Source organism: Parasteatoda tepidariorum, chromosome 8, assembly GCF_982258835.1.
Source record: "Parasteatoda tepidariorum strain Cologne lab strain chromosome 8, Ptep-v5.0, whole genome shotgun sequence".
NCBI classification, from domain to species: Eukaryota; Metazoa; Arthropoda; class Arachnida; order Araneae; family Theridiidae; genus Parasteatoda; species Parasteatoda tepidariorum.
The window spans coordinates 18,959,973-18,987,773 of record NC_141762.1 but is presented as its reverse complement, the minus strand read 5'-3'; the positions used below and the strand labels follow the sequence as shown (position 1 = coordinate 18,987,773).

At 29.8% G+C, this 27,801-nt stretch overlaps 1 protein-coding gene and 1 long non-coding RNA gene across 2 annotated transcripts in view; both read right to left on the bottom strand.

The window, feature by feature from the left end:
• Nucleotides 1-18,849, bottom strand: part of thoc5 (THO complex subunit 5) — a 41,593-nt gene extending 22,744 nt beyond the window's left edge. Inside the window, exons 1-7 of the mRNA XM_043051225.3 lie at nt 18,663-18,849; nt 9,663-9,797; nt 9,371-9,481; nt 7,874-7,971; nt 2,084-2,159; nt 1,163-1,233; nt 562-676 (exon numbers count right to left, since the gene is read on the bottom strand). Of these exons, the coding sequence (XP_042907159.2) occupies nt 562-676; nt 1,163-1,233; nt 2,084-2,159; nt 7,874-7,971; nt 9,371-9,481; nt 9,663-9,797; nt 18,663-18,761 (705 nt within the window). The 5' untranslated portion in view covers nt 18,762-18,849. The remainder of the gene's footprint in view (nt 1-561; nt 677-1,162; nt 1,234-2,083; nt 2,160-7,873; nt 7,972-9,370; nt 9,482-9,662; nt 9,798-18,662) is intronic.
• Nucleotides 18,850-23,730: 4,881 nt separating this feature from the next.
• On the bottom strand, nt 23,731-27,763 carry LOC147805765 (uncharacterized). The gene is made up of 3 exons (XR_015428652.1): nt 27,509-27,763; nt 27,035-27,240; nt 23,731-24,770 (listed from the first exon to the last, which is right to left on the bottom strand). It is a non-coding gene; the product is annotated as an uncharacterized LOC147805765 (long non-coding RNA).
• Nucleotides 27,764-27,801: the final 38 nt, after the last annotated feature.

Sequence of the window (27,801 nt, the reverse complement as noted above, 5' to 3'; positions counted from 1 at the left end):
TGGCAATAACTGACAAAAATGCCATGTAAATCCTTGTACTATTACGGGTGAATCATCAAAAATTGAGTGAATGAAAAAGTGATTCCTCAAATGCCCAATTCGAAGTTTGACGAACAAATATTGCGTTAAAGCATTGATATTCTAAAAACCATGGAAAAAATCTGAAAAAACTACATGGATTCACTCTGGAATCATCGCTAATCAAGTCGGTCGAGAAGTCCTTAAATTAAATGCTTAATTCGGGATTCGTGGCTTGTTATAACTGCATGTTAAAATATCAAAATTTTAAAAACCAAGTTGAAATCTGCAACAATAGCTGCAAATGTTGAGATCGACAAAGCACATAGATTCATATGTAGTTGGGAAAAAATTTATGTTAATTATTGTCTATTTGTTATTTTTTTATTAAATAAGGACGTTTTGATGTTTGTTATCTCAAAAACCTATTATCTGGAAAAATCTATTTTCCAGACTTGATGAAGTCCTGCCGACTACATATATGGGACTAATCACTGTAATAGGAAATAAAATTAATTTCAGAATTATAAAAAATTACAATACCTCTATAATGCTCTTTAATATGGGTCGAATATTAGCAAGATTTTGCTTCAGTTTTTTAATCTCTTGGTTATATTCTTCTTTTTTCAATTCCAATTCCTTCAGTTTTGCAGCATTTCTACAACACACAAAAACAAAGAATTATATATATTTTTTTAAAGTTAATCTAACAAGCAACATATAGGTAGAAAATATGAAAACCTGCCCTACAACACTAGTTGTTATAACATAACATTTGAGATTAAGGCTGTAAATGTTAGTTCCCATGATATGACTAAAAATATGATTTGCAATTAAAGTGTAAACTATGATGAACAACAAATATCTACAAACAAATAACAACTTTAATTAACAGTTAACATAAAATTTAACAAATTAACTTAATTTATTTATTAATGTAATTCACTAAAACAAACTGATGAGTAGGTGAAAGGATTGACGGAAATGATGTTACTCATATGTGCCAAATACAACATACATAGTATATAAACAGGCAACACATGGACTAGTTAATCAATGTGTGAATTAAATAGGCATATCAATGAAATAATGAACAAGTCAAAGAAAAAATAATAAAGCAATGAAGTATTAAAATAGAACATACATTTTTCTCTGTTCTGACTCCCATAATAAGCGAGCTAATTTCAGTTGATGAGTATCATTTGAAGTAACTTGCTATAATAAGAAAATTCAATGTTGATATAAGCTTTGCAAATGAATTCTTTATTTATAATTGTTTCAAAAATACATATATATAGATAAATAAAAGAAAAAAGCAATATTACTGCTTTTGAATGTTCCCATCTCAAGATTATATATTTTTTTTAATTTAATTTGCTTTTCACTTTAATCCAAGTGTTTTTTCAAGTGTTAGTGTTATCCAAGTGTTTTTATAACCCAAGGAACTTATAAAAATTTTAATTAGGAAATTAAAGAGCGTTCAAGCTCTTATTTTTTAAAATATTGTTTTCGCAGTAAGAGCAATTCATATTGACTAGAAAAAAAAATATGTTCGAGTGCTTAAGAAACCAAATCACGAGAAGAAAAAAAGTTATGGTATTATAGACCTATTTATTTTGTATTATAGAGATATTTAGTGATGACCTAAATATATTTCCTTTTAAAATTGTTTGATAAATACAATTAGATAAAACAATGTTTTTTTGTTTAGTCACTTCTTAAATTTTTCCAGACAGTCACTTTGCTTTCTGATGTAATATTTATGTAATAAAATGATATAAAAAAATTAATTATATTGATAAAAAAGTCAAATGCTAATAATAAATAAAAAATCAAATTCAGAATAGACTTTGACAAAAAGATCATCTAACTCTCTTTCATCAAAATACATCCAAGTTCTACAAAATAATTCACTATTCATCAACACATTATTAATTATGTTAATTTTATTTTACTCTTATAATTAAATAAAAAATAAAAATGACAATTAGAAACATAATCTAAAAAAATTATTTTTAATAAAACAATATTCTAAGCAGTTTAAATAAGGGTGAACAAGTCTTACACGCTTAGATATAGATTTAGGAGCATCTCTGTAAAATTCTTCAACAGAAACAAGTTGAATTTCTTCATCTTTTGACCTATTAATAATAACAAAATTATTAGTAAAATTTTTCAATCACATTTAAATAGTTTTTAAGAATATATAACACATTAAGATAGTTTACATGCTTTTGAATTATGCATGAAAAAATATATATACAGTAAACACTCTTTTGTACGACCCCAATTCCTGAGATCCATCCATCATAACAACCAATTGATGAAGTATTATTTGCTGTTCCATAGACACTATGTCATTTTAACATGACACCATGTCATTTTCTTCAATTTCAAAACAAAAATTTCATTAATTCCTAGAAAATGACTCTAAAAAAACAGGTGTAACACATTTTTGTGATTTGAAAACTAACATAATTCCATTGACAGTAATAAAAGTTTGAGAGATAATATTCAAACCACTATTTCCTTTGGCATTACTGCTCAATAAACGAGAATCTCGAATGAAGAAACAGTTGTCAGGATCTTCTATTCTTAACTTAGGGGGTCCTGGGCGTATTCAATACTAAAAAAAGATTGGAAATAGCAACTACTTAACATTATGACAAATTTTAAGCCTATGTTGCATCCTCATGGTGGAACCAACTAACTTGGAGTTTCCTGCATACATTCCTAACCTCTGCAAATTTCTTTTCAAAGAGTTCAATGAATTTATTAAATTCATTCATATATCATATTTCTCTTGTTTGAAATTGTATTCACTCTTTCTGTGAAGAAGTGGTGTGCAAGAGGTGGTTTATTTTAAAGTTTTAACAAGTGATATACACATTCTTCTTGATTTTATTTTTGATTAGATTTAAGTTTTCAACATGTTATTAGAAAAAATAATTATATACAGAACAGAACAATTTATCCAGTATCCAAAAAACCGGGGAAAGTTTTGCTGCATTTTCCTGTCAATCTGCATCTAGAACCATTGAGAGGAAATTAGGAAATTTACTCATGATAGAAGTTCAATACTGAAAACTTCAATATTTCTTCTCTGACCTTGATGATCTTTAGGTCAAGGGGGTAGGGAAAGGGCAAATGGTTATTTTCTCCTATATATCCGAAAAAATCAGTGGTTTTCTAGTTAGCTGTTGTCAATCAAACATAAAGGAGCAGCAAGCTGATATCTCTTTCTCTTAGATTTATGAGTCGGTGGGGAAAAAGTATTGCACACGCATATTAGTGAACAGAAGGTGACAGAGAAATAAAAAGAAAAATATATCCCTTTACTTTAGGAGAAATAAAGTGAAATCAAAATATAAAATATTAATTGGAATAGGAAAACAATCAAAATACAGCTATTTCTTATTCAATAAAGAAGTATAAATATAATTAAGCTGAATTTTATTATTTAAAAAATACTCAGAAGAATTTAGTAAGTTATTACTAGAGCCCGAAAGTTCAGGCAAAATGCCATAAATTGCCTGATAGGCGTAATGGCATAATGACAAAGGCTTTTCTGCCTTTTTTAAACGTTTTCTTCTGAAAATGCCTTTTTCTTTCCTTTTGTTCATAAATGCCTATTTCTGTCTAATTTAAAATTTTTCTGCAAAGCTTTTTGTGCTTTTGACCGAGCATAAATGCAAAATGAGGAAATTTTGAAGTACAGAAATGGTTGACTGTCATCCGACGTATTGTAATGCATTTATAGAGATTAGGACTTTATTCCTTTTGTCTTATTAATATTTTCTCTCCGTCTCTTCGTAGCGTCACCTTCGCCCGATGCGCTTTGCAAGGAGAGAGAGAAAGGGAGTGAAAAGATTGGAGTTATTTTTACTTACAGTCAATAGAATTTATTTTTACTTATGGCCCATATAGCCTACACCATCGAATAACTCGTATGCTCTCTTATCTACAAAACGAATTCACCAAGCTGGTTGAGCACATTGCAGCAGGAGCACGAAAAAGTTTTCTAGTTCTAGTTATTTCAAAAATGCCTAAAGTAAAAGCCTGCACAAGCAAAAAACTGGAAAGTTTTGTGAAAGAGTTTGGGTCGGATGTGTTTTCTACTGATGGGAGCATTCTGTTTTGTAAGGCATGCGAGAAGTCAGTAAATTTTGAGAAGAAGTATTTTATATCTCAGCATTTGGAGACATCTAAGCATAAAACAGCAACAGATAAAGAAGATGGGAAAACACCGACTCTGATTCCCACCTGTTTTCAATTATCTTCTCGCAAATCGGAATTTGCAATGGATTTATGCAGATCATTTGTAGATGCCGGCATTCCGCTGTGGAAACTTGAAAATAAAAGCACACGAGCTTTTTTGCAAAAATATACGAATCAAAGTGTGCCCTGTGAATCAACTTTAAGGAAAACTTATTTAGATGACTGTTACACCAAAGTTCTTAAAACTATTCAAAATGAAATCGGAACGAAAAACATATGGCTATCTATAGATGAAACGACAGATGTAACTGGACGATATGTTGCGAATGTTATTGTTGGTGTTATGTACCCATTTGAAAAACATAAAATCTTTTTGTTGACATCTGAACAGTTGCAAAAGACTAACAGTACTACAATTGCACAGTTGTTCACTAATGCACTGGCTTTACTTTGGCCAAATGGTACTGAGCATGAAAGAGTGCTATTATTTCTTACAGATGCAGCCTCCTACATGAAAAAAGCTGGAAATGCCTTAAAAGTTTTATTTCCTAATATGATCCATCTAACGTGCCTTGCTCATGCATTGCACAGGATAGCAGAGGAAGTAAGAGGTCTCTATCCTGAGGTAGACTCGCTGGTTTCTAGTGTGAAAAAAGTATTTGTGAAAGCCCCTTCAAGAGTTCAAGTGTTCAAAGAAATTGCACCAGACATTCAATTACCTCCAAAACCGATCCTTATGAGATGGGGAACATGGATTTCAGCAGTCTCATACTACTGTACAAATTTTGAGGAAGTTACTCGAGTCCTTACCAGCTTTTCAGATGAAGAGGCAATATCCATAAGAAAAAGTAAAAATCTGCTTAGCAGTTCTAAAATAAAAAATGAGCTGACTTTTATTTCAACTTATTTTGGGAAGCTCCCTGGAGCTATTGAGCACATGGAAAAAAGAAATATGTCTTTGTCCGAGTCACTAAAGATTTTCGACAATACTATTGAAGAACTAATGTCTGTGCCTGGACCAGCTGGTGACATAATAAGGAAGAAATGTGAAAACGTCATCTCTGCAAATACAGTGTAAAGTCGCGTATCCGGAATCGGTCGGACTTCCAGAAGTCCGTATAATAGATTTTTCCGTATAATACACCCCCAAGGTAAACAAAGCTTAAAATGAATTAATAAACGATCTGAATCTAAGAAGCAAAAAATAAATAAACACTATTTTTAAGGGGAATATTGTTTTAGCATTAAAATATCTAATCAATCAAATATAAAATATTAGAAAAAAAAATATTATTGCTGAAAATATGGAAAACGGAAAAAATGTAACAGTTACGAAAATATTAATCCGCCATTTTGAACTAGAACGATTCAAGCAGGAAGGGGAAATTCTGGAACAAAGCTTAAAATGATCTAAATCTAAGAAGCAAAAAATAAATAAACATTATTTTTAAGGGGAATAATGTTTTAGTATTAGAATATCTAATCAATAAAATATGAAATATTAGAAAAAAAATATTATTGCTTAAAATATAGAAAACTAAAAAAAATTGACATATGAAAATAATAATCCGCCATTTTTAACTAGAATGATTCAAGCAAGAAAGGGAAATTCCCGTCATTCATTAAGGTGGGTAGATGGAGAAGAAAAATTCATTTCCTCCTTATTTGTGAAAGAAAATAAGTGTAAAGAGGAGATCATTTAAGTTGAGGGTGGGGAAGTAACAAATTATTGTTTTCTCTCCTATCATTGGCTATCAATCAAGCATAAAGGCGGGACACACTGATCGGGTTCTCTTTATTTTTTCTTTTATGACTGAAAGAATCTGCTAAAGAAAGAATGTTACCCACTTTTGCCCCCCGCCTCCTAAATATTACATGGTATGGGGAAGAACGAATGTTTTGTTTCTCAAGGACGTGTATCCTTTTAGACCTATTCAAATTTTCCATTCTGACTCCCCCCTCACCTTAACGCTTGCCCCGTTTACCCTTTTCCACAGTATTTCTTCTTTCAATAAAAAGATTCCAGGAAATGCCTCTTTTACTAGCCACCTGCATGGGAAAGGAGGGGGGGAGGGGACTCAGTTGCCGTCTTTTGAAAACAAATCTCCCTCTTTTTCCTACATTCCAAGGGAGGAGCGTCACTAACGGTCACTCAATGGGCTTGGTAGATCTTCACTTCCCCTTTCTGGTGATTTATGGGTTCGATGCACGAATCAGAGGTTCAGTGCAAGCTAGAAAAAGAGAAAATGTGTCAAATGATTTTTTTTTTTTTTTTTTTAGGAAAGGGGGAAGATGGAAAGATGTTTGTTTATTTTGATTGTTAAAAAGTGTCCGGGAAATCGACCCTTCCGGGAAAGGGACGTCCGGATATGGGACGTTACACTGTACAGACTTTGAATGCATCAAGGACATTGCAAACGTACTTTCTGGTGATACTACAGTTGAACTTACCATATCTCCTACCATGGCAAGTTGTTTTAGGTACGCGCCCATAACCTCTGTCGAAGTAGAAAGATCCTTCTCTTTGTTTAAAACTATATTGACTGACAGGAGACAAAATTTCTCTTTCGAAAATTTGAAAAAGCATCTAGTTGTGATGTGCAACAACAACCAATCATCGGAATAAATCTGCATACAATATCAGTGTAAGTACGAGTTTTCAATTTTTATTTCGCACCTATGCAGTTGAGGGTTTTTTTGTGCAATTATATCCATTTCTTTTGTACTATTGCTACGACAGTCAAGTGAAATGAATATGTAGGTATACCGGATACTTCCAGCAACTTTTTTTATACCTTGGATACCTATATGGGCTTTTAGGCATTACCAACTACCATTTTGCTCCAATCTTAAGTGCCTTTTTTAGGTGTCTATTTCAAGCTTTTTAAATGCCTTTCTGCCTGCCTATTTTTGCATTTTTTATTGCCTGAAATTCCGGCCTTTAGTTATTACTCAAAACATAATTGGCTGTGCTAGTGGGGGGGGGGGGGGAATACAAAAAATATCAAGCTTTGTCTGCACTATTGCAGCTACATTTCATAACCTATCGAAATAAAAGGAATAATCCAATATTGAGGTGCTCTTAAAAAGCTATGGAAACGTTAACAATTATAATTAGTTTATTAAATAGGTAGAGGGAATAATATGGTTCTTACAGTTAGTAAAGGGAAAACTTTAAAATGTTACTTCCTAAATACTTGAATCTAAAAATAGAATAAGAAGAGAGGATGTGAATAAATTAAGAAGAATTTAGATAAAGAAATAACATAAAAAGATTAGTTAAAGCTTTTTATGTTACATATACAAATATTAAAATTTGCTAGTTATTTTTCATTGGTATTTTACTTAAATAATTTCATGAAAATAACCTAAATATTAAAGGAATTATTGATTATTGGTTGTATATAAACCACTTACAGGTTTTAAAATACATTACTGGTTAAAAAAATATATATAAAAAAAAGAGTTTTTAATTATCTAAAGATCCATTATAATGTCCTATAAAAACATGTGGGACATCAGGGAAATGCAGAATGAAGAGTTTGAAGATGTAAAAAGTTCTTGTAAAAAATAAACAATAAATATTTCTTATAAACTGACAATCAGATAAAATTATGCACTTAGATTATAATTTTACCTGAATTCTAAGCATTTTGTAACCTCTTTTTGGAGGTGAGTAGCTTCGTACAAAAGATTTTGCCATTGGAGAGTCAAAGCATCTATATTTTGCTTTTTCTGGAAAAACAAATTGATGATATAAGAATCTGAAAACTTGAAGAATAAAATTTATTTATTTTTTCTTTCAATAGAAAAAGAATAGCAAACAATATAGAAACTTGATATGAATTTTATGGTGACAGAGATTTATGATAAACATATACATGTTAAGCTACACACTGGTCTCGGGGAAATTGATCTAGCAAAACTCAGGCTTAAAGTTACCGGAGAATAAGGTCTTTTCAGCTTGGGCCCTTTTCATTTACTACATCAGTAACGTTCTACTAGTATTTAGCTCTAGTATTAATTATTTAGCTACTAGTATTAACTCAATACTAGTATTTAGAACATCTTCTAATACTACTTCCTAAAATACAGACATTCTGAATCATCTTTTCTCCAATTGTTATTTGATAATTTTTACTTACTGTCACACAGCCATACAGAAAAGAAAAAAAAGAAGGAAAAAAGAAGAAAAATAACAGACAATGAACTCATGTGCTGGCATCTACTTTGTTAGGGAAAAGTAACCCATACTTTGAATGATGAAATCTTCTAACCCCACACTTTAAATAAGGATATGGGGTTGCAGTTATTTTGTTTTTGTGAAAGTGAAGGAAAGGAAGAAAGAGATATGCAATGTGATAATGATCTAATGACTTCTGAATCAGAAGCAATTTCAATAACTGAAATTATAGAATCTAGTGCTCTTGAAGTGTGTGAAAATGAAATACTGTGAATTTTTAGACCCACTACCATTATTTAATGAAGCAGCAGTAATGCTACAGATACTGAAAACATTCCTCAAGTACATGAGTAAGTTACTTCAGAATAAATAAAAAAAATGGTAGAAAAAATAATTTGCCGAATTTTTTTAGATTGAAATGCTTTTCTTCTTTACTAAATAAAGTTTAAGTTTCAGATTGTATTTAGAAATATAACAAAGTGTAATTTAATTTGTATGCATTTGAATTTTAGTTTTCGTGGGAGTTTTCAGAACTTCAATATAGGGATGTCCAATTATTTACGACATTTTTGTCTAGTCCATCGTTAAATCAAGGTTCTACTATAATTACTTTATGGGGGTCTGATTAAATTTTTGTGGTCTCAGATGAAAGACAACCTCTGATAATTATTAAATGTTTATGAAAATAAATATCACTAGCAATGAAGAATTATAGTGAACTGTAAGAAATAATGTTATATTATAATAAATTGTCATACTGAAATTAATATTTTCAACTGAAAACAAATATATACAATAATTTTCTTACTTATAAATATTTCATAGAAATTTATATATATATGTATATATATATATACAGAATATGGAATGTTTTAGACACATTTCCTGAAATTGTATTTTGGAACAATTAAAAAATAAGAGAAAAATTAATCATATAAATAGAATACAAACATCATTCACAGCATCCCTTGACTTCTTCCAGTGATGTTTATCTAATCGGTTCAACTTTTTCAAACTTATGACCCACATTGTGACGCGGGGTTTATTTTGAAGCAGAAACTCCTATAAAAAAACAAGTACTTTGATATAACTATCAAGCAATCACAAAATTAATATTTAACACTGCACATATAACAAATGCACTCAAAGAAAATAAATTATTATAACTAATTAAAAAAGAATTATCATTAAAATTGAAAGAAAAAAATCAATTAAATTTCAAGTAGAATAATCAATTTTCTACCTCATTTTCTTTTCCTTTTTTCACAACCAACATGGACTGAAATGTAGCACGTATTTTCTCACAGATTTCTATAAAACGTAGATGACAATTTTCAGATGCTTCTTGTTCTTCCAAACGAAAACAATCAGTATTTACCTACATTTAAGAAATATTATTTTTTACAAAACAATGAAAACATTATTTAGTAGTAGAAATAATTAAATGTAAACAACATTTTCAATTAATACAATTTTTAGATTAATACTGTATGTTTTATAATTTAAATTTAATGCAAGGCGATTCTCGTAAGATTTATTGAAACTGTCAGAGTATCATATTATATTTGGATTATACTATTACACATCATATGATACTATTTCTAACAAATTTATTTTATGTTCATAGAGGAACAAACTTTCATAAGGGGTGTAGAAAATTTTCAAAGCCAAATATTTCCCCAGAACAGTTTCTTTAGTTTAAAATTATATATTATAGTTTTATTTAATTATATATTAAACTTATAGTTACATACAATATTTGAGTTATATATTTAATTTATGTGGTTTATAAATAGTTTTATTTTTAGTTTAGTTAGTATATATTATAGTTTTTTTTTTTAGTCACAATAACTTTTTAAAACTGTTTTAGAAAGTAAAGTTTTAATGCTTAAATTATATATAATAAATGTTTTCATTAACAAAGAAAAATATTCATTTGACTTTCACGATTCTTGATTAAACTAACACACACGTTAAAAATAATTGAAATCAAAATATATTGAAATAGTAATAATTTATAAAACTTAATTTAAGGTCCCATTCATTAACTTAAGGAGTTCAAACTAATAAATAAAAAAAGTTTGCTGTTTAGGATATAAATATTCTATTTATTACTCTTGAAAGAATTTTCTGCTGGGACAATTTTCCTTTCATACGCAGATGGTTCAACAGAAAATACTATTAAAAAAAATGACAGGGTAATTTGAATTGCAGTGAGTGCAAACTGACATCCGTAAGGGAATATCCCCCAAAATAAGGTCATGATCAATTTAGAATTCTCCCTAGGAATAAAAAAGGACATGGCACAACATCTCAGAAAAGAGCACTTTGAGTTTTGAAATGGCACTTACTTACCACCTTAAAAATTTATCAAAATGTGTAATATTATGTAATAACTGAATTTGATCCTCAACAATTTTTAAATTACTCTCGTATACTATTTTATGAGTATATCTCTAAAAATAATTTTCTCTATTTATTAAATAAGACAGAAAATTTTAGTTTATAAAAATTATTAAAAGCATGCGAAAATTCAATCTCTTTGCATACATTTTTTTCAAAAAAGTTTAAACAGGGTATCTGCTACATTTTAGATTTTCAAATTTATGTCTTTTCATGACTATTTCCAAGAATTTTTCATGACTTCGAAGTTACTATTTTCTCCGACAAAAACACAACAATAAATTTAAAAAAGCATTATAATAACATTAATTGAAATGATAGATACAACCAAAACTGTTATACTCTTCATCTTCATATTAAGAGATTTTAAATTTAAAAAAAACAGCATAAAAAAAGAGTTGAAGCAATAAAATAGCTGGAAAAAATACAAAAGCAAAGATTTCTTCTTCTTTTTTTTTCTGCAGAATTATATCCAAAATATACTTATCTTGTTTATTGGAAAGGAAAGAAATAGGGTGACCCGGGGTAATTCACGATCACTCTGTTTCTGAGGTAAATAATGATCAACTAAGTTTTATTCAAAAAAAAAATTTTTTTTTTTTTTAAATTTGAGACATGGACAAGAATGCTTTTACACTTTACTAAAATATAACTACATTTACTTAATAATAGTTTTCTGTTTAAGCTAACAAAATAAGTATCTTTTAAACTGCATTTTGTATTTTCCATTTCAAAGATGGTTTTCAAAATGTGCACATTTCTGCAAAGATCCCCCTCCTTCTCTGAATAATAAATATTTTGAGTTACTTTCATTTTCTTTGATATGAAAATAGTGTAGGCTTTTGTTTAATTGTTTCACATCTACTGTAAACATTATAATTGATTGTAGGAAACTATATCAAATGTTGCCCCCTACTAATGGGGTACTTATTGATCACTGGGCTAATTCCTGATCATTGTCATTTCTTCTTATAAATAGTATATGAAATAGCTTATAAATACCTAATTGTCTTTTCTTAAATAACAGTTCATATTTATTAAGTGGAACAACTATAAAATATATTTTAACTGTCATCACAAAATTTGTTTTTAACTGTATACAAGACTGTATTCTGATTTGCACCATTTCTGGTTTGTTTTACCTTGCTTCTATCCTAATTTTATGTGTGTACATCGTTAGAATAATTTTTAAGTTTATAAATTAGCCTAGTATAACTGTTAGAATAATTTTTAAGTTTCTGAATTAGCCTAGTATAAATATGGTGAGAAATTATAAGCCCTAAAAAGGATACTAAGCTTCTAGAAAACAAGATTAGTGAATTTCTTTTAATGATTGAAAATGAAAATTTCAGTGCGAGAGCTGCTGCCAGAGCTGTTGACATACCCTACTTAACTTTACACTTTCCCTTAATGAAGTTAAAAAATCCAGCAAAAGTAACGCATGTGGGAACTCTCTTATATTTCAGAAGAACATGAGAATGAGTTGGCTGATTGCCTAAAATGTATGGCACGATGCAAATATTTTTGAAAATTTAAAGTGTTAATCGTTCTTCTTGCTTTTAAATAAATCATTTTATTAGCTGTTTAAACATATCTTTTTGGTTTATTTGTTTGATCTTGATGTCTTATTTGTTAATTACCATTATATAATTATTTTTAAACAGCCCCTTTACTGATATATATTATTTGATATACTGGTGATCAGTAATTACCCCAGAAGTGATCAGGAATTACCCCAGAAATGATCAAGACCAGGGGTAATTCCTGATCACTAAAAATTTTAAATCTTTTAAATTCTAATTAGATTTTCAAACAAAAGAAGGTGGCATTGGACTCATCTCATATAGCCTCAAACTTCCAGTAAATATTAAAATTCTATTTTGAATAGTTTTTTCATAAAATAGATGTTTGCGTTTTTTGATCAGGAATTACCCCAGGTCACCCTAACGAATTTACTATTTTCTCCGACAAAAACACAATAAATTTAAAAAAGCATTATAATAACATTAATTGAAATGTTATACTCTTCATATTAAAAGATTTTAAATTTAAAAAAACAGCATAAAAAAAGAGATGAAGCAATAAAATAGCTGGAAAAAAATACAAAAACAAAGATTCCTTTTTTTTTCTGCAGAATTATACTCTAAAGATACTTATCTTGTTTATCGGAAAGGAAAGAAATACTCCTGATTCTTCTGTTCTCATTTCGGAATTTAAAAAAAAATCCCCAATGACTGGCTTGCTTCAGTTAGAATTTTAAATTGATAAAATAAGAAAAAGTAAATAATAATAAAAATTCTGAAATTTCAGAAGTTTAAAAGATAAATTGCTCTAGAAATAATGTTTTTTATTTTATTTTTTCAAAAGAACACCATAATTTGTAATTTTTAAAGAACAGGATAAAAAATTTTTATATTTTAATAAAACATGACTGTGAGTGAGGTTTTTGTTACAAATTCAGATATTCGGAACACCGTGAAATGGGGGGGGGGGTAAATTCCATTTTAAAAAATTAGATTTCGCGGCGACCTAAATCCATGACTTTACATGATTTTTTTAAAAGAAAATAGTTAAAATCATGACATTTTGAGACAAATTTTGTTCAATACCGAAATTCATGACTTTCCATAATTTTTCATGACCTTCCAGGTGCGTGGATACCCTGTATAAACTATAAGAAAATGATTCATTGATAAACAACTTGAAAGCTTTTTTCTATAAATTAAACTGAAATTATGGAAAAAAGTACTTTTAAATGTGCATTTTTTATAAGAAAGAATTATTAACTCCCCCTCTCCCCGGAAAAAGAGATGCTCATAAAAATTTAATGATTTTAAAATAATCCGAACTAAGTAAATATTTGTAATAGTAATCAGAATTAAACCTATGAACACAGATAAATGTGTAATTATTATTTATTATTTAAACAATGTGTAATTATTATTTTATCAGAGAATTAGTTTTATCAAACTGGAATATGAATAAAAAAGCAGTTGTTTTAAGGGATAGCAGCTTATTTTTCACAAAAAGGAAATGAAGGGGCATTTAGAGGGATCAATGTGGAAACAGGGCGGGCCGTCCTTCTAAAAATGCTTAGGAAGAACACTGGGTCAATATAATTTTTTTTTTTTTTTACATTTTATACACAAAACTATCACTTATGTGAGATCACTTCTCTAGCAAACTAAAAGTTGTACTTAACACAGAGGATATTTCTATAGTGGTAAATAGTTCACGCCAATAACAAACGGCAAGATTAAAAGTAAGTTTTTAAAAAAGTACAGATGTTTGCATAGAGAAAGATGGCTGCAAATTAGACTGATTCTTTTTTTTTTTTAGTTTCTTATGAACAACTGTGAGGAAATCACCAAAAATTGATTATTATTTTGTCGCATATATCGATACGGAAATCTTCCTTAAATAATTCCTTTAAATAATTTCCTTCCTTTAGAACTGAAGCTACCAAAAGTTTAACCTCTTCATTTACTAAAGTATAAAGGAAAATCGCAACAACAAAAAAAGATTTTACAGTTCCGAAATTCTATTTTACTGCCATAAGTCGTAATAAAGTAAACAAAATACAAATTATACTGCCAGGGACTGAATTTTTGGTACACATGTGTATCTCAGATTTTAACAAAGTAAAAGAATATAAATATCCCAAATGTAGTACCTAAAGTAGAAACAAACATGCAAATTGCTATCAAATGGTCCATTTAAATACAATAATAAATACATTTAATAATTATTTAGAAAAATATAAATTTAAAAAATACTAATTTTTATCCAAGCGCATTGCAATACTGCATTAAATCTCAGTTATTCTAATTATGCAAATTAGAACTCAGCTATTTTAATCATACAAACCATGCAAAATAAATAATTATTAAAAAGAATATAACATTAATTATAAAAAAATATTTAATTCATGGGGAAAAATCTTTATTACTTACAAAATTATGAGAGATACTAAATATAGGTATGTACTTTAATATAAAACAATTCATCAAACATTACTAAATATAAAACATAAAAACATTACTAAATAAATGTAAATTTAAATACTCATAATATTCGGCCTATAGATTCGGGTATAGATTTCATTCGGCTACTATGCTGTCATAAATTTCGCCTAACGTACCAAAGTACATATACATGGACCTGCATGTTCTTGACCATATTATTTTTAAATGTTAAGTAAATATAAATTTTAAATCTTCATACAGATCACAGAACAACTAAGTAAAAAGAATTAAAAAAAAACTATTTTCAGAATAACTTATATAATATTTAATATTGCTTACATTTTCGAGTACGTGGAATTAGTGTAATTTTTAAAAAAACACTTCTGTTTATTTATGTGGAGTTCTCCCAAATAACTTAAATTGTCCACAAATATTGTAGTGAAGAAAAAATTATAAATTTTATCATAGTGTGTTTTTAGAAGCTAAGAAGTGAAGGTCCACATATGTGGACCGAGGTAATAAAGAGACTAATAATTTAAAAGATATGATAAGTTTATTTAGCTGGGATTTTCCCCAGCTTTATTTTCAATAGTTTGATACGGATTATAAAATTTGCTATTTTGAGTATGAGATCTAAATGGAAGGATTTTTTCACATGATCTGTGGGGATATTTCCATATTGTGATCTGGTGCGCCAACTACAATCGCCAAGGTGCCAAATAGATTTTAAACTTGCAAACTTCAAAAATAAAAACATTTAGAAGTTTGCCCGGGGGTGGCTACGAGTTATACATTTCAAGTTGGTCCCTTTCTGTGATGTTTTTTTAGTTTCTCGCAGGCTGCTGCCCAGAAGTTGCCAAGACTTGGTGATTATTCTGCTACAAATCACGATACGGAAATCTCCCCATAACTGTCAAGACTTGGCAAACTGTGGACTTCAGCCAAAGAGGAACTAAAAAAAATAAGAACAAAAGGTTACCAACTCCAGGGATATAAGGGATAGCCACCTCCGGAAATACCTTTACATGTTTCTTTTTTCAAGAAATTTGCAAGTTTAAAATACATTTGGCACCTTGACGATAGTAATTCGCACAGATCACGATACATAAATTGTGAATCGTAACCCCCTAAATATATATACAGTGAACTCTCGCTACTACGATATCCGATACAACAATAACTCCCTCTATTACGATAATGTTCCGTGGTCCCGCCAAACTTGCATATGGATTAATGTTATCTTCCTCTCAATATAACGATATTCTCTGAAACAGTAAACCTCTGTAAAACGATTTTTTTTCTTCAAATTTCAACATTATTTTCTATTTTTTTTATTGGTTTTCAAATAATGTAAAATGCCTTTTTGTCATCTTTTACCATTTTTTTCATCTTTTCTGATAAAAGGGTCACTGCTGGTTATAATCTTTCACCCCACTGTTATTTCTTTTCACATCAGAGAATGGCTTTTGTTTTCAAATTTCATTCCCCCACTGTTGAGGTACTTAGACCACCCTAAGAGCTTCATGTTTTAGAATTGCCTCCCTCAGTTCTTAAGAAATCACCATTGTAACATCATGAGTCATAAATGACCACACACATCACAGTAACACCTGCTACCCTGAGAAGGTACTGTTTCTGTAGAAGGTGGGTGGAGCACGTATATTGAAATTGAGGAGGAGAAAAAAATGTATACTGACCATTGGTCATCGTTCATCACTGTCACTTAATCCCTGATTTAAACTACACCTGGTGTTTTCATGAGCTAGCGCAAATTCTACGATCAGAGCTTTTCGCATTTAGTGCTGCTAACATTTTCAGCTTGGTGAGTCTTCAGTGTATTGGATATTTTTTACTAGTGTAATTTAGCATAAGATGGCAGGGAGAAAGCAACTTTCATTTCAAGATAAACTTAACGTTATTAAAGATATTGATGATGGAATGAAACAGATTGATGCAGCTAGAAAATACGGATTATCTCAATCTACAGTTGCAACGTTTCTAAAGAAAAGAAAACAGATCGAAGATACTGTAAGTTCAAATTTAATTAATCCAAAGCGTAAACGACTAAAAGTCGCAACTAATGAAGACATTGATGCTGCCGTCTTAAAATGGTTTCAAGAGATGAGAGCAACAAATATCCCGATAAATGGGCCCTTGTTATGCACACAAGCACGTAAATTCGCAGTAATGCTAGGGAACGAAACTTTTAAAGCTAGTAATGGTTGGCTAATGTGTTTTCGGGATCGACATGGAATAACTTTCCAGGAAGTTCACGGAGAGAAAAAATCTGCTCCGATTAACGAAGCAAATGAATGGAAGCAAGAGAAGATGACAGATATTCTTCAAAAGTATAAACCAGAGAACGTTTATAACGCAGATGAAGCTGGGCTGTTTTTTCAACTCCTTCCCGATCGAACATTGGCATTTAAGGGTGAAAAATGTTACGGCGGAAAAAAATCAAAGCAGAGATTGACTGTTCTTCTGTGTGCCAATAGCACAGGGACACACAAAATGCAACCTCTTGTTATCGGCAAATCATTGAAGCCGAGGTGTTTCAAGAATGTGAAAAGTCTTCCCGTGGAATATAAAGCCAATAAAAAAGCTTGGATGACTTCTAAGTTTTTTTCTGAATGGTTGTTGATGTTAGATAAAGAAATGAAAAAGAGGAAGAAAAAAATTGCTTTATTAATTGATAACTGCACCGCTCACACCTCAATTCCAAAACTACACAACGTCGAAATTGTTTATTTCCCGGCCAACTGCACTTCGATTTTGCAGCCACTCGACATGGGCATAATCAAGTGTTTCAAAGGATACTACAGGAAGCGTTTGGTTGAATCGATACTTGTCAACATCGAAAATAAAGTAGAAGATCCTTTTAAAACTGTGAATGTCAAGGAGGTATGCGATATTATTGCTGGTAGTTGGTGGGAGGTAACAGAAAAAACTATTCAAAATTGTTGGAAAAAGGCCGGTTTGTGTGTCTTGGAAGATGAAATTGTTTCTAATAGTGAAGAAAATTCCACAGACAGTGATCTATCAGATAATCAAGAATTTGTTTTGAATCTTCAAAAATCTTTATCCCAACTTGAGGAAAAAATGGGTAAAACATATGGTGTTAACGTGGAGGACTATTTAACTGCCGATGACGATCTGACAATTTTCGCAGGAGTTAGTGATGAAGAGATTCTCTCTGAAATTACGGATGAAATGGAAAATAATGATGAGGAAGAAGATGGTGATGATGTTCAATGTGTATCACAGTCCGTATTGTCACCCCATGAAGCTCTTCAATCCGTAAAATCTCTAAAGACATTTTTCTCAAGTTTTCCATTTACAAATGAAAATCATTTTCGGGCATTGGACTCTATGCATACTTTGTTGGTTGACTTAACAGTCAGAAAAATGAATAAACAAACAAAAATATCGGATTTTTTTCAATAAAAATGTTTTTTTTAAGTAAGTTTACAATCTTATGTTCTGTATTTATATCCATTGTTTTTAATGCTTAACCGTCATAAACACTTTGCAAATTAATTTTTTCGATAATATATAAATATATTTATAGTTAATGAATATATAACATTAAATTTCAAAAAATCTTATTGCGTCCCAGAATTATGTGGGCCCTCGATATAACAATATATCCCTCTACAACAATATTCTTATTTGGTCCGCAAAATATTGTTGTAGCGAGGTTTTACTGTACATTAAAATTTGAGAATAGCATTAAAATTTATTTGATCAATGCTTCTATATCAATTTCCTCCTTCTTCTTTACACAATTGAAAACATTTTGAGGTAGAAATTTAATAAAAGAGGGAGACATATACCATTAAAAAATATTCAAAACCAATTTTTGTCAGTTTACTTACAGGAATAATAGAGAGAATATTTGGTCTTGAATGGTGAGTTTTAATTCTTTTAGCTTTCTTCTCGCGAGAACTAGAATCGGATTTCTCCTTTTTATTCATGTTATAAAATCTAATACTTTCTTCGGATGACAAATTTTTAGGCAGTGTCTATTACACCGACTATCGGTAAGATAGCCTCAGAGCTATCGCGCCGACGTTGACAACAGCGCCACTTTACAGAAACTAATTCATCGGTACAATAGCTATAAGTTATGCTTTTCTACCTGTGTATGTGAAATTGGTAATGGGTTGTCATTGTTTGATGGGTTGTCATTGTTTCACCAACAACAAAAAATTTAAAAATAAAAGAACATTATTTCTTTTTTCCTTAAAGCGTATAAAATTTTTCATAGAATTTTTAAAAACTAAATTATTTATTAACATTATATTGGATTTATTTAAATATATTAATTGTTTCTTTCGACTAATTTATATTTTAATTAATAATTTAAATAAAGTTTTTACTAAAGTACAAATAAAGGTGTCTTTTCCTACTTTTTTTTCTGGTGAAGTATATCTATTTTTTATTTATCATTTATTTCAAAGGGTACCAAAATTTTCGAAATTATTATTTTTCTTTTAATTTATAAATTTTTTGAGACAGTTTTAGGGGCGATAGCTATTACGGTTATTTAAATAAATTATATTAAACTTAATTGTCTGGTTGAAAAATATTTTTTAATAATAATATTTCATAATTATAATTTAAATTCAACTGTTTTTATAATAATAATAATACAGTACATAAAGTGACAGAGGAATTAATGGTATACCATTAAAATATATGAAAATATGTTTTGCGATACAGCTTTTTATAATACATCTAGCATTTGAACCAGGGCCCGATTAACCTCTGAAAATAGGGGAAGCATAATAGGATTTTGAGGCCCCCCTAACTTGAGCAAAAGAAACTTTTGATATTTTTCACCCATAAACAATACATTTTAAAGAGGGAAGAACCATGTGAAAACTATTAGAACCTTAGAAAGGAATACAGAGATCCTATGCAATCATGTTGGACCCTTCTTTACGTGCTTTATAAAGCACGTAAAGTAGGGTCCAACATGCATAGTAGCCAACTATATATAGTAACAAAAACATGAGGGAGTAGCTAGCACATATGTTGACAAAATTTAAATATTTCACTAAATTAAATTATAAAGTTACTTGTTGTTATACGAAAGGTTCTTTGCAAAAAGAGTCTCTTTTTTTATGCCAATTTTTTTACTAGCGGCAAAACAACACAAAGCATCCCATTTTTTTTCTTTTCGAGAGTTTTTGTTGGAGTCATTTTTTTTTCTTATTTCTTTTATTATTAATATTTTTTTTGGCTACAAAAAATAAGAAATTGGGCCCTTAATTTCAGACATTTGGGGGCCCCCCTAGAATTTAAAAGGGGAAGCACTTGCTTCCTGTGCCTTTTCGGTAATCAGGCCCTGATTTGAACATAATATATTAATATTAATAGTTATTTATTTTTGTAGAGAATTGTTGGGACTGCGAGAGAAAACATTTTGCCTTATAAATTATTAATGTTATTAACTTCATATTGATCAAATATATTTTATGTAATTTATTTTCGGTGGTTGACTTATAAATTAAATGAAGATTAAATAACTTTTTTCAATAAATTATGTATCCAATAACGAGGATTTAATGGCAAAAAAATTTAATTTTTGTCTTATTTAACTATCAAAAGTAATTAATTTTGCTTAGTCATTTAATTCCAAAATTCTTAGTGAATGACGGATTCCAACGACAAAATCCAACCCATCGTCCAAGAAAACCTCTCACTTGGTTTTATAATGCAAAAATGCAGAGTGGGAGCTCCATCCAAAGACAGATACTTTGAAACCGTGTTTTAGGAATCTATATCTACACTCAACATTTTGTCTTCAGATTAATGTTTTTAAATTTAAAATGATGGGGAAATCATTGGCAATATTTAAAGTGTGCATTCACATTTATAATGCTTGGGCCCAACATTCTTACTTACTTGCGTTAAAAATAGCTATTTTAGGCTCTAGTCAGTTTTCTTGTTATATATCTGTAATGAGTAGAGCAGCGAACACTTCACGTTAATGAAATATTACCTTTACAATTGTCAAAAAATACACTTTAGGCAGCTCCAGAATAACTTGAAGTGTTAAAATGAAGCACCTAAGGTTGTTGAACAAATAGTTCCATAGCTAGGTGTAAAGAATTATATTTCAGGTTGATAAGTAATAACCTAAGGTTGAAAAAGAAACACCTTAAAGTAGTAAATATCTACCTCTCCTCAAATGTAAGATGAAACACCTCAGGTTGTTGCATATACCTCTGGAGGTATATTTGAGGTAAATTTTGAGATATTCATTTGAACCCTTTTCAACCTAATGACATATTTAAATATTAATTTCATTTTTACCTTTGAAAAATACCTCAATTTATCCTTAAGGGCACTCTAAATAACTTTTGATCTAATGATCAGAGACCTTCACGCTTAGGGCTCAATCTTAATGGTTCAAGAGATGGGTGACCACAAATATGCTAATTAATAAGAGTCGACGATATTTTAAGTTACGAAGAAGTCAGACAAAAAAAAAATTACTTTCTCTGAATAAACATATACCATTTTTGGAAGGCTACAGACAGATTTACGAACCCCCTAAATATAGGTGGAAGCGGCAACAATTTATAGCCAGGAGAAGTTAATGTAAATCTTACTATTTTGTGTATTTCGCTACATCTCGAGAACTTTTAAAGCAAATTAGATAATTCTATGCAAAAAATTAATTTTTAGTGAACTTTCATTATTTTATTCAATAATGGTTGAAAAACTTTTTAAAAGTAGGTATACAATTCTTTGCACCCATTTTAAAAATTATAATTTTACAAGACAAAATTTGAGCGAAATCGATCGAATAGTTCCTGAGAGATCGAAGTTTAAATATCTAGCCCTTTTGAAATTCAATTTCTAAGAGACTATTCGACTGATTTCGCTCAAATTTTGTATTTTGCCATGTAAAATTATATTATTTAAAAACTGATGCAAAAAAACTTGATAACTTTTCAAAAGTTTTTTTTTACCAAAATTGAATAAAATAATAAAAAATAATGAAAGTTTACTAAAAATTATTTTTGGATAAATGAATTTTATAAGTGTGTGAAAATTTTCTTCGATTCGTTCGAGTCTTTTGTGTTAAACTAAAACTACATATGTAACTAATGGATGAAGGGTCATATTACTTCCTAATTCAGTCAGGATGCAAAAAAAAAAAAAAAAAAGCGTTAAGTTTTTTTTCTTCCATAATTTTAGTCTATTTCAGATTTTTCCTTTTTTTTTCAATATTTCTTAGTTTACTTAGAATATATTTAAAATTTTATACATACCTATGATGACCAGGAGAAGTAATTAAAATTTACAAATACAGTAAATCCTGTTTCTGTGCGGTCCTTATTTATGCGATTTTGGTTTTGGGCGATTTATTTTTATGCGGTATATGAATCTTAGCGGCGTTAGCGCCAGTTTAATTTTTCCTATCAATGTACATATACATGTTGTGGACGAACTCTGATTACGTGGTCTCTCCTTGACAACGATGTATCTGGACTTCGCGATGCTCTGTTCATTTATTTTAAACAATCTCTTGATAAGGCAGAGCCAGTTACGTACATACGAGGGTCACTCTGAAATTTTTGAGATACAATTTGGTGTTTAAAGTTACACTTCATGAGGTTTACAAGCAATTGACCAGTCGACCGTCGTCATAAAACTGATCACCGATTTTATGGTACTAAGAAACAAATCAATTGAAATCCTATCTTCAAGCTATTGTTAACCATTTCAGAAGATGCGCGTTTTGCTTACGACCAGTAGCAGCAAACTATTTAACGCATAATTTGAAAACTTCTCCATGTACATGGACAATGAAGAATTAATTATTTTTAAAATTTCTTTAGGTCTAATTTAATTGAAAGCATTCTCTCATAATTCATTGATGTATTTTTTTTAAGTCCAACTTTTTTTATGCGGTCCCTAAGCACCGCATAAATTTTTTTTTTAGGTACTATATCGTACAAAGTTGTTTGTTATACGTAATAACTTATAATTTTTTTTGTATGATTTCTTTTATGCGGTCCCTATCCAACGCACAAAAAAAGGTTTTACTGTATGTTTTTCTTGAGTTTATGATTATAATAACCATTTACTAATAAAAAATAAATATTTATCAGGAATATAAGCTTATAAAGTATCTGGCTCTCCCTTACAAACAAATAAAATAAACTGTGTTTTTAAGTTTCGCCTTTGAAAATTTGATTTCCAGAAACTTCTGTGATCAATGATTTTTTGAAACGTCTGAACCTTCGATCTTAGGATCACTGTTAGCGAAAAATTCGGGATTTTTCCAGAGCGTAATCAGCCCTGCCTATCGACAAAACAAGTTACGATTACTTTTGGACCACTGAAAGCTAAATTTGTCACTTTACCACTTAAGAGAATTATTGTAAATAAACTTAGAATTTTTTCTGCCTTACGGGTAGAAGTCTCAAATTTCAACTGAATTGCTATAGATCTGTGTCTGATGCGCAAAAAACTAAACATCTTCAAAGTTACAAAATAATCCTTTAAGTACTTCTTGAGAAATTTAAAGCACTTGTTTTTTGAACCTGGGACATAGTATAAAATGTCCTTTCACTAACCTGGAGTAGACACAAAAATAAGTTAAAAAATAAAATTGTGTGAAGATAAACTGCTGGAATCTTAAGTAACTCAGATTTATTTGTATTGTCATTTAAGATTTAAAATTAATTAAATACGATTTAATTTTTTCAGTGCCTGTATCAAAGTAATACCATGTTTGGTACTATATATGTTTGATATTATACATATGTTGTGGAGGTTAAAATTTTTTAAGTTCCACTTATTTAAATTAAGAATCAAATATAAAAGATAATTTTCAAAGTAAAATCTTCATAAAACAGAGAAAGTTGATAAATAGGAATTTTATAATCAATATTTAAAGATTAAGTGTAGGAAAGAAAGGAGTAGATTTTTTAAAAATTTATTCTCGAAACATTTCTATAAATACAAAACCTTGTATATTATCAAAATTTCATCAAACACAAATGCAGGAAGAAACTAAACTTTTATTGGACAAAAATGTAGCAGATTTAAAAAACTAAATATAAATTTATACAATTAGGATTAGAAGCAAGCAATCACAAAGTTGAAAGAAACACATACTACATAAATTACAGTTAAAAGGAACATACTGAATGCAAATTTATTGAAAGTAAAGTACTATTCTATCAAAATAGGTAACACCTATACCTAGAAACTTAATTATTTAACAACTTGGTGGGAAAATTTATGTCATTGAAGTCCATCAGAAATTAATAATGAAAGGTAAATGATGAGTTTTTATGTGGACATTCACTTGAAAATTTGACAATGGTTAAACAAATATTTTTTTTAAAAAAAAAAAGCAATAAAAATTACTAATTAAGAAATAAAGTTTGTTTCAGAATTAAAAAAAATATAAAGTTGGCTTACACATGACAAATATTTATTCAAAATTGGCTTACACATGACAAATATCTATCTCACAGGAAGAAAATCAAAATAAGCTAAAAAAAAAAAGTCTAAAAAGTTTAGATTTTGAACAATACTTTTGCTCTGGAGGCTGCAGAGGGCCGACATAAGAATAGTGATACCACTGCGAATAAGAGTCGCACAAAATAGTATCACCATACCACAATCTTGTTTGCATGAATAACATTCCCATGTCATCATTCTCGATTTTGTAAAATCACATTTTTAACCAATAGCCACCCATCAGAAGTAAAGAACAGCTTCACTTCATTAATTTCAACACATGATTCCATACAAGAAGAAACCTTCTCTATACCACATTCTATAGCAGCTTCTTCTTCAAAATGCCTTTATTTATGGTCTTCGATAATGTCTCTTCATCTACAAAGCAGTTCATAAGCATATTTTTTTTCCCTCCAAAACTGCTTTTCTTGTAAAAGGAGTGGGCCTATTACCTTTCTTCCTCTTCAAACCAACAACTTTTGCCGTTAAACCTAAAAATATAAAATATTTTAAGAAAAAGAAAAAAAATCATTGCAGAAGATAAAAATTGCTAAAATAAAAATAAGTAGTTTTTAAGGACGATGGGAACCCGGCATAAATAATAGAATTAATTTTTGGGCCATTTAATGAGTGATTTTTTTTTAAATATGCAAAACAAAACAAAAGGAATTTTTTTTTTAATTTTAGAAAGAATTGCTAAATTGTGTATTGTAATCTCATTTGCTAAATTGTGCAGTTAGAAAAGCTAAGGAAGGGAAAATAATAAATCTGTCCAAATTGAAATTGTTTTAATGCAAGATTAATATACTTGTTCCTTTCACATTATTGTTGCATTTATATTTTATAATGTAAGAGTTAAAAATTGTGTCTTTAACAATAAAAAAGATTCAAATACAGTGGTACCTTGAGATACGAATGCCCTTACATACGAGTTATTTGAGATACGAGGAATGGCCTTGCAAGCCCTTCTCGTCCTCGACAATGCTCCCGTTCACCCACCGAGCCTCGAAGTCTATAGCCGAAAATTGTGCTGTCGGCTAAGTCCGTAGCTTTGAAGGACTCGAACTCGAAGTGCCAGCGGAGGAGGAGATTGTGCCTCTGAGAAAATCCATGGACCTGGTGATGGGTGAGCATTCAGGCGTGCTGCAAGAAATTGGATTCGAGGAAGAACCAGAGGTGGAGGAGGTTATCTCTACAAATGAGATAAAAGAATTCTTGGGAATGTGGAAGAGAATTTCACAGTTCGTGGAAAAGAAACACCCTGAAAAAGTTGAAACTGGTAGTACATCGGAGCTATTTAATGAGACTTGCCTAACTCATTTCTCCAGCATTCTGAAAAGGAAGAAACAAACCTCCTTGGACAGTTTTTAAATCTGGATAAAAAAGCAAAGACCAGTGAAGAGAAAAGCAGTGACTAAAATTAAGCATATAGTAGCATTTAAGTTGTGTGTAAGTTGCATTTAAGTAACCAAAATACAAATATGCATGTACACTTTATAAAAGCAGTTTTTTCTGCTTTACATTCTCTTTTATTATGTTTTTATATAGTATTTGTCATTTATAAATACATTTTTCTTATTCAAAAACACACAACAAAAACAATTGAGGGTAGCATTTTTGGGGACGGAACGGATTAATGGCATTTCAATGGGCAAAATTGCTTTGAGATACGAGCAAGGTTAGGGAATGAATTAAACTCGTATCTCGAGGTATCACTGTATATGTATTAGTGAGTTGGTGATGATGAGTTATTTAAACTCCTTTTAATTTTGTTATATGCATTTTATATTAACTTTTTGGATTTATTTCTATTTTTAAGCTTTTACAATACTATTTAAATAAAAATATTTACACAGTAAAACTCATAAAAAAAAGATCATTATCATAAAAAATACTATGTCATAATTTAAAGTGAATAAAGATATTTAAAGAGATATGAATTATATTAAATGTCAGCACAAAATCACTATTTATGATAATAACACTCCAAATATATTCTTCCTCAATCAGAAACAAATTGTTTACTAATATAATACTATTATAAGGGTCATGCATTAAATTATTAAAAAAAATTATATTGTCATAACAGTTTGCATAACTAAAGTCAATGTACTTGCTTTACTTTCAAGTATTTCATTGAATTTATTTTTAGAACACAAACATTAAATTTGCCTCAAAGCTTATTTTACTTGGCCAAAAACAAATTCAGAATTTGAATTTTCTATGTGTCTTTGCTTCTAACCATATTTTATGGATACATAAAATTTAAAGCAAGGACTGCATATGAAAATTTACTATGCTCTTATATATAACTAAAATACATTTGACATTATGGCAAGGTAAAAAAACAGGGGATATTTCGTATTGTGATCTGGCGAAGCAACTACAATTGCCAAGGTGCCAAACAGATTTTAAACTTGCAAATTTTTAAAAAAAATATATGTAGATAATTGCCTAGGGGTAACTACAAGTTATACCTTACGAGTCAGTCCCTTTCTATGACATTTCTTTTAGTTTCTCGCGGGTCACTGCCCGGAAGTTTCCTGGACTTTGCGATTACTCTGCCGCAGATCACGATACAGAAATCTCCATTAACAACAGTTTGAGCAACAACAATAAGTTCAAATAGATATTATAATATTCCCACGTAAGTCAGTGTAAATCACTCTGAGTAACAAAATAATTTCTTAACTATACAAACAATATTATGATAGAAAATGGAGATAATTAGAGTAAATGTAGGAAAAATTTTTACCTATATAAAATGGAACAGAAATATAGATACTTGGAGATTCACATATTTTTGAACTTTCTCTTGGTGCTCAACAGGTATCAGGCTTTCTTTAGGCGAAGAACGGAACAAAGATTCGGAGAGGACATGGTCATGATCCTCATTCATTGATTTTATCTGCAAAAATTGTTTATCTGGAGACAGCAGCTGGACAATTTTGAGTAAAGGTTCTGGAAAATAAATTTTTTTTTAAACAAACTACGTATAAAAAATGTATAAACTAAACTCTATAAGGGCTTGCAGACACAATATAAAATAATAGATAGCAGGTCAGAGAACATATAAAACAAGAGTGTTAAATTGTTCTTTACAAGGTGTATAGTGACTATTGACATGGTGACATCAGGAACGATGTTGCTAATCAATTAACACATTTTAAATAATTCATTTTAAATAACACATTTTAAAAATTAATTAAACAATACAAAATTTACTTACTTGGATTGGCGACTGTTATCTGTACATTTTTTTTAATGAATTCTTCCACCATGTGTATTTCAATTCCAGCGGAGCCTTATCAAATTTTTTAAATTTCTTTGAAGCATTTTGTAAAGTTTTCGCTTCTCTCTTCCAGAAGATCGTCCTTTTTTCTTTTTCAAATTCATGAATGGCAATTTGTTATTCTTCATATGAAGAAAATCAAGATGCTACAAAAATTGTAGCTGCCTTGACTACGATAAACAAAGCTAAATTATTTTTGAAAAAAAAATCGGAGAGTCACGTGGACAGAT